This window comes from Asparagus officinalis, chromosome 1 (genome assembly GCF_001876935.1).
Source record: "Asparagus officinalis chromosome 1, Aspof.V1, whole genome shotgun sequence".
Lineage (NCBI taxonomy): Eukaryota > Viridiplantae > Streptophyta > Magnoliopsida > Asparagales > Asparagaceae > Asparagus > Asparagus officinalis.
Window position 1 is genome coordinate 21,015,907 of NC_033794.1, and position 10,983 is coordinate 21,026,889.

General features: G+C 40.3%; 2 protein-coding genes across 6 annotated transcripts in view; one reads left to right on the top strand and one right to left on the bottom strand.

Moving 5' to 3' along the window:
* LOC109821006 (heterogeneous nuclear ribonucleoprotein H) overlaps nt 1-4,135 on the top strand; it is a 6,389-nt gene extending 2,254 nt beyond the window's left edge. Inside the window, exon 2 of one of the 3 annotated variants that reach the window (XM_020387201.1) lies at nt 2,910-4,135. In XM_020387201.1, the coding sequence (XP_020242790.1) occupies nt 2,910-3,825 (916 nt within the window). In that variant the 3' untranslated portion in view covers nt 3,826-4,135. The remainder of the gene's footprint in view (nt 1-2,909) is intronic. The other 2 variants (XM_020387206.1, XM_020387210.1) reach the window with 2 other exon arrangements.
* Nucleotides 4,773-10,658, bottom strand: LOC109821019 (ankyrin repeat, bromo and BTB domain-containing protein DDB_G0293800-like). Of its 3 annotated transcripts, XM_020387223.1 has the most exons (10): nt 10,174-10,658; nt 9,781-9,835; nt 9,614-9,692; nt 9,458-9,503; nt 9,274-9,372; nt 7,035-7,103; nt 6,596-6,920; nt 6,327-6,484; nt 5,613-5,981; nt 5,390-5,530 (listed from the first exon to the last, which is right to left on the bottom strand). In XM_020387223.1, exons 1-10 carry the CDS (start codon nt 10,573-10,575, stop codon nt 5,525-5,527), a joined length of 1,608 nt encoding a protein of 535 aa, XP_020242812.1. In that variant the 5' UTR covers nt 10,576-10,658; the 3' UTR covers nt 5,390-5,524. The 3 variants fall into 3 exon arrangements, with proteins under 3 accessions (XP_020242807.1, XP_020242804.1, XP_020242812.1); XM_020387218.1 differs by having other exon boundaries at nt 4,773-5,981; nt 9,781-9,832; XM_020387215.1 differs by having other exon boundaries at nt 4,773-5,981.

A 10,983-nucleotide genomic window follows, 5' to 3' on the forward strand; every position in this document is an offset into this window, starting at 1 on the left:
GGTTAGGTTTTATAAAAGTTTTTTTCTGAAAGCTAAGCGGTCCGCCTAGCCTTAGGCCTAGGTGCTGCTTAGGCGGTTCCATCGCCTAGAACTGCTACTCAGGCTGGTTCTAGGCGGGGGCAGTAGTGCATATGCCTAGGCGGCCTAGGACACTTTTGAGGACACTTGACACATACAAAAGGTAAAATCACTGCTTTATTTGACTAAGATGTATGTTTGTGTTAATTTCTACTTGTGATACTTTCGCCTATTATTCATACTAGTTTTCAGAAACTATTTGTTATATGTATTATATTTATTTTGTATTTTATTTCTAACTATTTTAATCATATAGTAGCTATATTATGTTTGTAATAGTTTTGTGAACCATCTAGTATAATTAAGAAAACTGGAAAGGAAAGATATTTTTATAAGCAACTTGAAAATGAGAATATTACAATTAATATATGATTGGTCATGCGGAAAAAACTCGTCTGCAATCTCTTATTGTCTTAGATTAATTAAAGTCTATATTTGAATATGTCGAATAACCTGCAGGCAATCTGCTTGTTTGCTATTACATTAAAAGAAGAAAAGGAGCGAAAAAGCTACTCAACCGAAAGGAGAGGAGATGAACCCAATTGAGCTAGGCTACTTCCTTAATGAAACTAATATGACATAAATGTAAGAACCAATAATAAAATAAAGAACACGTATACTAGACATTGGCGATTAACTCATTTCTTGAGCGTAGAGAATGCATAGTCCAAAAAGAAAATTAGTCTGCAAACTATTATGGTATCAGGCAACTTTTCCAACTAGATGTAAAGAATGTGTTCCTTCATGGAGACTTTCTTAGGAGTGTGGTAGGCCTAGTAACTTTGTCTTCGGCTTGCTCAGTAGGTTAAAAGTAATCTCCTTCAACAGCATCTATGTGTCCAAGGATCTAAAATTTTGCGACAAAGATGCACAGAAGGTGGTCCTGTGATCAGCCATTGTCAATTGTTTCCAGAGATGAGAGAGGCCTGGAGTTAGATCTCGGAAATGAATGAGAAGTATATATATTTTTCGTTCGTTTAAAAACTAGTTTGGGGTTATATTTCAGAAATGATTGAGAAGTTTATATATTTCGTCAATTTAGAAATTAGGTTGCATTTGCTTCATAGTGAAATGGTGAATGCTAGTGCAGTTATGGAAGATAGATGATCATGAAGATGACTGAAGAGAAAGGATAAGCAGCAAAAAATGTATAGCAAGAAGAATGAATCATAATGAGCACTGCTAACAGAGAAACTCTTGGCGGTGAAAAAAATGTCCGGACAAAGAAAATAGAAAATAGAAAATAGATTATAGTTTGGAAGATAGCAATACAAATATACTCTAATGTTTTTTTAAAAAAAAATCTATAGCAGTTCCCAACTTTTAACTTGCAGATTGATTTCGGCATGTTTAGGGGAGGTTTAACGTGCATTAAATCTGACATGGACAATTTTTTCCATTTCACCTTTAATATTTACTTTCAATAGAACACAAAGTATTAAAAGTGTCATTTTCAAACTTTCATTTTTCATTTGCAAACAAACATCCCTTAAGTGGGGAAACAAACTAGGTTTCAATTAACCTAGTTTGGAGTGTTTTTTTAAAAGATCCTTGAGGACTGTCATGTTTGAAAAAGGGACAAATATAGTTTCTCGACACAGGAAAATTTGGTTGAGTGTAGGGTGCAGACCTGTTATGTTGCAATTGACTTACCATTTTCTTGTTTGCCGTTATCATGTTAAGAATTCTGGATGCTTGATTCCCATTTCGGAATAAATCTTGTTTGGCAAAATTCTGTTGTCTCACTTAAAAGGATTAGGTTAATTGTATTAAGCATTGCAAATCTCACTTTTACATATAATGGTCTTTAGATACAGTGATCAGTCTACTTAGGTTGGGCTGTGTTACTTATGTATAGGTTCCATTTACTACAGTCTTTTTATTTACATGGACTATTATATTGGCTACAGCAATGCTACAATTCTAGTTTGCTGTTTGGCTCGAACTGTTTCTCCAGAAAGTATTTGTTCTTGTCGTATGTTTTGGACTGAGGATTTAGAATGTTCATTCTGCTTGGTAATTATCACGTTTTGCAAATATTGCTTAGTATAATACATTCATGGAATATAAACTGCTATCTTCAAGAATATAAACAATACGATCTCCTCCTTGTCACAATGAGTAACATCTTATCCTTTTGTTGCTGAGACAATCACACTAGTAGTTTCCTTTGTTGATTGTCAGCCCTTTCATGACCCATAGCCTTTTGATATGTTAAATTCCACATACAAAGTTGGTTACTTGTAAGGTCATTGGTTGAGTAGGTCATGGTGCATTGCCAGTGATTTTACTGTTGTTGACCTTGGTCGTCATAACGTTCAGACAGAGTTTGTCCTTGAGCATATTTCTTGTTGACTTCTCAACATCTTTTATGTGCCTTCTTTTCTTTACCTTCTGTTACTTCTTATTTGTTCAATCATATTTCTCTCTCTTGCATGTGTTTGTTGAATTATTGTTTCTGGAAACATCTAAGCAGGTAATTTATAGTGCACTTGTTTGTTAACATGTACACTTTGATAAGTTCGTCTATTTGTTAATATATAGTGCACTTGTTTTCATGCTTAATTCATCTTTCATTTAATGTTCTTTTTACTGAAATTCATTTTGTTAGTTAATAGTTTTTCACCTAGTCTCTTGGTTCATTCTTTTTCTGCCATTAGAATATTTGGGAATATAGTATGTTTTTAATCAGTAAGAAATAACAAATTGGTAGATAACTGTATGGTAGATAGCTATCAGGTAAGATCTTAAAGTTGTCGGTTGGGTTTGTTTATTGGATGGGGATTGAGTGTCAAAGGGTTTTTTTTCCTTGGGATTTGAATAATTTGAAGGGCAATGATGGGGAGCGGGGGGTTTTCAGACGGGTACGAGGGCACAAAGAGGCAACGAATGACGAACTCAAATCCCTACTTCGCAGTGAGCAGTGGCATCAGCGGAGGCGTTCCCGATGGGTACGATGCAGACATTGGGTCAAAGAGGTCGCGGATGATGGATCCACCTGTCAACCCCTACTTTCCTGGACCAGCAAGCAGCTTCTACCCATCTTTCAGCGGCTATGGAATCGGCGGAGGCAGCAGTAGCATCGGTGGAGGCAGTGGCAGCATCAACACCATTTACAATTTCCCTGTAGTTCGTCTCCGAGGCCTGCCCTTCAATTGTGAGGATCTCGACGTCCACAAATTCTTTGCAGGGCTGGATGTTGTTGACTGCCTCTTGGTAAACAAGGACGGCCGTTTCTCTGGTGAGGCCTTTGTTGTCTTCTCATCCCCTATGCAGGCCGAAATGGCTCTTGAAAGGAACAGGCAAAACATGGGCCGGAGGTATGTTGAAGTCTTCCGATGCAAGAAGCAGGATTACTACCAAGCCATTGCCAACGAGGTGACCGACAACAACGGGGAGTACCGTCGTGCGTCTCCTCCACCCCGTCCAAAAAAGGCTGTTGCAGACGAGGATAAAGAAAAGATGGAGTACACCGCGGTGCTCAAGCTCCGGGGGCTTCCCTACTCAACAACAGAGTCTGACATAGTCGAGTTCTTTGGTGACTATGAGCTGAGCGAGGAGAAAGTGCAGATTGCACGCCGTTCTGATGGCAAGGCAACTGGAGAGGCTTATGCTGAGTTTCCATCCGCAGAAGTGGCGAAGAGCGCAATGTGCAAGGATAAGATGACGATTGGATCGAGGTATGTGGAGCTGTTCCCGTCTACCCCTGAGGAGGCGAGGAAGGCTGCATCAAGATTCAGACAGTGAGTGCAGCGGATCATAATGGTACGAGAGCTATAAGAGGTTGACGTCATTTTTTGCCTGCCTCTTTAGCACATCAGCAGAGCTTCTGTCATATGCAATACTCTTTTCTTTCTCTAGATCTTGTTTCTGTTTGGATGTAACTTTGTGATGTTATGGAGATGGATGATATTATTTTATTGTGCTAAAGTAGCAGAGTCGTGGTTGACAGAATTATGTGTTCTTCGATTCGGTTGCTTTGGGTCGTTCTGGATGTGGCGATGCCAAATCTGCCGCTTCGACAAGCAATTAGTATTTTGTTGGCTTCTTGTATGTTTCTTCTGGCTGTTGATTCCGCTTGCAAAGTGCGTTGATCTGTATTTATAAATTGGTGCCGGGGGTGCTTTTGGAAATCTCGAGCTCGTCCGCGGACCCTGCGCGAACAACAAATTAAGCGAAAATTATGTAGGATTATGATGTAGAATCATCTTTCTGCCGACTAGGTGAAGGCCTTGAACTACCAAGTCGAAAGCAAGGTGAGCTACGTCGTTGTCAGTCGGTCGGATATTTCAAGTTCAACAGTTTGGGTTGGGGTTGGAATCATTAGGGACACTGTGACGGTCTATGATTATTGAGGAAACAGGCTCTTTTTGACGCATCATAAACACTGTTAAAAGGCTGAACCCTTGTTGCGCGTCAAGATATCAACCTTCTCCATGCAAACCGATGTCCAAATCTTGCAGAAAGTACGCTTCATGCTCCTCGAGTTTCCACTATACCATACCTGGGGAAAACGCATTTCCAGCGGGTAACCTTTGGCTCGGCTGATAAAATGTTATATTCTCTTGCGCATCTACGGTCTGTTTATACCCCTCATAAATTCTGAATTACAAAGAAGAACATCATAGATTCGTAAACACAAACTTGCACAGCTTAAGAGCACATACGAGGTGCGTCAAACAAACAAACGTACGTTCAGCACATGAAATATCCATCCTCTCTTCTATACATACGTATCAAAGTTGGTGAGAAATGTTCCGCTGACAGCGTCAATTAATTCTCGGTCGCGTACATGTTAAACGGTCACAATAGTACAAGCACAATAACTTCTGAAAAGGAATTGGAGGCTTTGAATCTTCTACTGATACAGCTATATATTATGGATTTCTTTTTAATGCTACAAATGAGCTGCCAGCTTATTCAGCTGCAAACTGCAAACTCCCCGCTAGATCACATTAGGATTAGGATCCTGTACAAAACCCAACCACTCTCTTATCCCTCCCTCCTACCTTACATAAATAAAGCTGATTTTTAATCAATATGACACCCCAACAGTTAAATTGGGTGCAACACCCACACGAGGATGAATTTCCACGGAAAAAATCAAAAGAGAATAATAATCTCTACAGCTGCAGTGCCAAATGCGGCTGCTTCTGCTTTGAATCTGCAAGCACGCCTGAGACCGGTGACCCAGGAGAACGGAAGTCCGCATTCAAATCCGGTGGAATCAAGCCAGGCTTTGTATTCAATGGTGAAACCTGACACTGCCCTTCAGAATTAGAGCTACCTGAGTTCACTGCATCTGAATTTTCCACCACTAACCTTGATTTCTCTTCTTTAACGGGTTGTGTATGGGGAGGGTGAGACTTCACAAAACTGTTGTTGACTCTGCTCCTAGACGCCATATCGAGCACATGATTTGGAGATTTCATATGCTGCATCATCTTCATTGCTTGAGATTGGAGGTTGAACACATAGCCAGAGTTAGGGTTAAAACCATTCCTCAAATGTTGCATTGTTGAGTTCTGACAAACCTGCAAGGTGTTGTTAGGCTGCATATCGCCACTCGATACTCCAAATTTGCTTTCATTTTTTACCAGATCACTACTCTCAGTACTGTTATTTGGGACCAGTTCGCGACTTTCTGGGTGTTGCTCTCCACCTGATACTGTAGTAACATGCGATGTTTTTACTTGAGACGAGGAACATGGAGATGATGACAGTAGCGGTGGGTGAAATTTATTTGGTTCTTCACTCTCCCCAATCCACCCAGGACCAAACTTTGTCCCTGGGGGCAGTATTCTTTCGATTCTTTTTGCAGCAATTCCCCAGACGGTAGGGCCAAGGTTTGCAGCAAACCGTGCCAAGCTTCGGGCATATGCATGTTCCATGTAAAGCCCAACCTGGTGTTCCAATAGAGATTAAAGGTCAAAATCTAGAGCATGAAGCGAAAGATAACAGATTGGAACTAATTGAAAATGAAAGTAATAGAGACAATACACGACATAATATATAATTGAGAGGAGCATCCAAAATAGAGATAACATTGAGAACAAGATGCACTAAGAACTGCAGCGACAGATTTGAATCAAATAACCTACAGTACTCTCAAACTTGGAAATGTATATCTTGTACAAATGATATAGATATTTTGTAAACCAAACAGAAGTAACTACTAGCAAGTAGGTAATAGTTGTTGACTAAAACCATACAGCTGAAAAAAATTACACCTATAATTTGCCACTTACTGGCATAAGCAGCTTCCTGTCTCCATCAAAAGCAGTTAAAATTGGAGGCTCCTGAAAGCCGGTAGGCTGTAGGGGCTCGTTGTATGTATTTCGGCGGTTCTCATCTATAACTGAAATTTTCTTCCAATGTCTCATTGGAATACCTTTCAATGGCGAACCTTAAAAAAAGAAAAGTAAATAATAAGTGGGTTTCAAATTCTTAGCAACCAAATAGAAAACTGAACTCATAGAAGGGTGTTCACTATCCAGTCTTCGTTTGTTGGACAGACCTGAATATTCTTCATTTCTCTCTAATTTATGCTGGTTATTCCCTCTACTCGCATCCATGACGCTTGGCTTGTCAGTGGATGATCCTTTCCTTGCTACATCACGGGTCAAGTTAGAGCCATGAACACCATCTCTAGCATTAGCAAGCGTGGCATCAGAGGAAAAATCAGACCCAGTACGATCAGCTGGAGGTCTGCCAATTCGCTTCATAAGGTTCTTGACTGACGGCCTACCCCTTCGTACAGTCTTTGGTTCCTGCTCGTCATCATCACTCTCCTGCCTTAAATTCTCAAAGTCCTTTTTTGCAAGTTCTTGAATGGCCCTTGCCTGTAGAAGATATAGAGACAAAAAAAAAACCCCACGACATTACTGCTTTCACGTTCTAACCCAAAAAATAAAAATAAAAGTTTTCACTTAAAGAAACTGCACACACAACAATACCTGCCGAAAATAAATCGTATCAGGCGAATTGTATCGCATAGCATTTGAGCTTATTAGGAAGATATCGCTCTGCAAGCACATGTTAAAATAAAGTCAAATGACAGCAAACTTAATTAACAACAATTACAATCCCAATTACTGACATGGTTCAAACAGGCATGGAAGGTACCATATGAGCTTTAAAGGGGTTACAAAAAAGAACTTTGAGCACTTAAACAGCCCCATTACGATGGCATGAGAAGTATGATTATGGAAACCATAATATGCAACATGAAGTGACACAACAACGATGCATAATAACATTTTGGCTACACGTGTCATTGCCATCTCAAGTCATAAGCAAATCTTATACAAAATCTAGAAGCCTAGGTTGCACTGGCATGTTATATAATTGATTATATTCATGAATATGGACATAAATAAGATACCAAATAGATACATGTTAAAATGCACTGGATGTATGTCTGGCCTTGAAGAAGGAAATTCAGGTTAGGCAAATTTCAAACACCAACTAACCAAGTTGGCTACGTACCAGACATTTCCCAAACATGCATTGAACATGAAACAGGTCAAGGTTTGAGCTGTTGCCAATTAATTCAGAACCAGTGAATACGTGTTACATTGAACTGCAAAAATGTCAGGATTCAAAGGCTTAACCATTTGTTCAAACTTAGCTCTCAGTCTTCCCTCCTTCCATTCCAAGTTTGATTCCTTTTGTTCTCATCGCCTGTTTCCATACAGAGCATTCACTCTTTTCTTCTTTAACCTTAGAATCGACCCTCTTACTAGTACTTCAATTCTAACATTTGAGAACACCAACAAACAGCCTGAAGACTCATTTTCTCCTCTTCGTCTGAAAATCATCCTTTTCCAGTAAGAATTCATCTCACATAAAACCATATTCATGAACTGCAAGATTCAGATGGTTTTTTATGGAACCTAAATAACAGCAATCACCTATAGACATAATACCAAATCTGCTAAGTTCATCAATGTAGCTTGCCACAGTTCCAAAGGTATGCACAGCTCATCTCTCATAGAAAATCATATCCTCGCTCATACGTAGATACCATAGCTTGGTTTTGTAGGCATATCCAACATTACTTCGGAATACAAAACACTAAAGGATTATTAATGAGAACATCAGTGAAGCTCATGGAGTTCTTTATCACACGACCAACTCCTTTTGCATAGAATAACTGTCTTTCTGAGTTTATAAATAACAGAAAGACCAATTCCTTGCCCTAAGCACATAGGCTTCCTGCACACTTCATTTCCTTTTGACTAGAATGGTAAAACAATATCCAAAAAATAGCCTATGGAATCAATATGAGACCATAAATTGTCATTCCGATACGATAAAATATTGTTAAACATTAACAGCCAGACAATAACAAATTCAGTGATTTAATAAGATTGAAAGCAACCTTCCACAAACCCCTACCGACAAGCAATACTTACCTAGATATTGCCATCATTAAAATATCCAACTATACATTTCCACTTTCAGAAGCAATCCCATCAACTACACAGCATGTGTAATTGAAATGGAAAAAAAGAAACAAAACGAAAAAAGATAAACTTTGTAGTAGTTGTTGTTGCTGCTGGTGCTGCTAATCACAACAAACTAAGGGCTGTATGGAAGTAACTCATAACACGTGTTTTTATTCAGTAAAGGATCACAAAGGGCCAGCAAAAGTTAAACTCGGGCCATTGAAGAACAGGCGCTCTTGAAAGCAATAGAAAGAGATAATAAATGATCTAAGCTTGCGGCAGGAGTCTAATCCAAATATAGGACAGTTAGATGAAAACCATTACTCAGACACAGAATTTACATAAGCAAAAACATATACAGAATGGAGTTGAGATCATAAAAGAACCATGAAAGCTAGGACACCATCGAAAAGAAAATACATATTTTTCTAAGCAGCCATATACTTTGCATTTCTCTTAGCTGAGAAACAAAAATTCACAACCCACATTTTAACCATTATAATAATAACTACTAATTTTTAAACATTTGGAAAAAGAAACCAACACGTCAACAGGGCTGTGCAAGTAAAGCGGGACAGAAAGACACAAACTCAAACTACTAAAAAGAGAACCAGAAAACAGCAAGCAATTTTAAGAATAAGTATAAAATGGGGGGAAAAAGTCTTATGATAAGAATGAAGCCAAATTTTCACTGAGAAAAGGGTTAAGAAAATCATAACCCTTAAATATCTATACTACAACCGACCTCAAATTGCTCCAAGTTCTCATAAGCACCACTATCTAGTTTCTTCCGAACTGTTCCAAAATCCATCGGATGCTTGATGATGTCATGGTAATCCGGCAACTGCATAAATCAACCACAATACACCATTAAGTTCAAAATCCAAAAACCCAACCCATAACTCTTCCAAAAAATTCCTATCTCTTACCTCTTCGGGATCCACAGGTTCAGAGAACACGGCATAAGTGTCCTTCCTGGGGTTAGCAAGCTATGATAAGACATCAAAAGCACAAAAGATACATGGAAATGAAAAGCAAACAAAAGGGTGACATTAAAATGAGAAAAGAAATCACCAACTACGCACTTCTGAAGCCTGTCAAGGATGAACACCAACAACTTTTTATCAGGCAGAGGCGTAGTGGGCCCTGAATCTGATTGATTCCCTGTTCCAGAATCAATTAAACTAATCATAAAAACAAACAAATAACCGCTAGCAAACCATAAAAACTCGCCCTTTCCACGAATCCAAACCTGCAGGAGCTTCTTCATCCGTCGCTTTCGAGTTGGAATTTTGTGCTGCTGTCTGCTGACAAGGTAACCAATATCCCCAAATCAGTCAAAAAGACCCAAAATAGGGGCAAAACCTAAAAGAAAACGAAGGACGTGGACAAAGTTGGGAACTTTTCGCGAAAACTAGAGGTAATTTCTACAGATAAAGTAAGAAAACTGTTGAATTAAATAAACCCCCAAACTTCAAGAAGCTATGCTGGCGGTTGACCAAGTCAAATCAACGTTAACCTTTCTCAATCTACGAAACCTAAGAGCATAAATTCCCGATCCGTACACAAAACCCACACGAACAGCCTCGGATCTCGCAACCCTAAAAACCAACGAGTTCAATTAATAGCTCAATTTGGTTCCCACCTCAACGGCGCCGATCTTTCTCTTTTTCCGCGATCCCCCGCCGTCAGCGTCCGATCCGGGGCCCGATCCGTCCAAATCCGATCCGTTAGGGATCCGCAGGACGAGCTTGAGCTTCTTCTCCTTGCGCTTCCCATTGGATTCCTCCTCCTCCTCCTCCTCCTCGTCATCCTCCTCCTCCAAGCCAGGGCTAGGGTTAGGATTTCGCCTCGTGCTCCTCCTCGTAGCAAATTTGAGGCTAGGGCTCGAGTTGCGGCTCGGATTGCTAGGGTTAGGGTTAGGGTTTCGATTCTGCTCCTCCTGCTGCTTTTGGAGGCGGAGACTGCGCTTCTGGAGATCCAAGAGTGAGGGGCGCCCTTTCTTCTTCGCCTTCTTCGTCTCCACTGGCTGCCTCTTGTTGCCCATTTTGGGAAAACTTTTCTCTCTCCTCGCGCTCCCCCTCCCCCACTCTCTCTCTCTCTCTAGAAAGAGGTGGTTGGCGATTTTTTTTTGGGCTTTTTTGCAAAAAGAAGTTTGGGGTTCGGGCCTCGGGGGGCTCTATGGATGGGGTCCGTGCTCGTGCTTCTCACGTGATGGCCGGCTGCTGGATTTAGGTGGGCCTGCGCAGAGATCCGGCCGTTGGTGTGGTTGGGTTGCAGATTTTGGACGGTTGACTTGTGGGTCGTATGGACAAGGGTACATCGATCCGTATACGATAATTACACAGGTGCTGCGTTGTTAATCGCCCGGTGAGGAAGTAAAGCATCTGGGCCATCCATTAGTTGGGCTAATACGAAAGCCCACGTTAATGGGCTTCTACTTGGACTCTGAAGT

Excerpts from the sequence above, each read along its gene's own strand:
- LOC109821019 (XM_020387215.1), bottom strand. The coding sequence starts at position 10,575 with ATGGGCAACAAGAGGCAGCCAGTGGAGACGAAGAAGGCGAAGAAGAAA. Across the intron at positions 9,373-9,457 it reads AACCTGTGGATCCCGAAGAG|TTGCCGGATTACCATGACAT; the intron begins GTAAGAGATAGG and ends TGATTTATGCAG. Across the intron at positions 7,104-9,273 it reads AGAACTTGGAGCAATTTGAG|AGCGATATCTTCCTAATAAG; the intron begins GTCGGTTGTAGT and ends ATGTGCTTGCAG.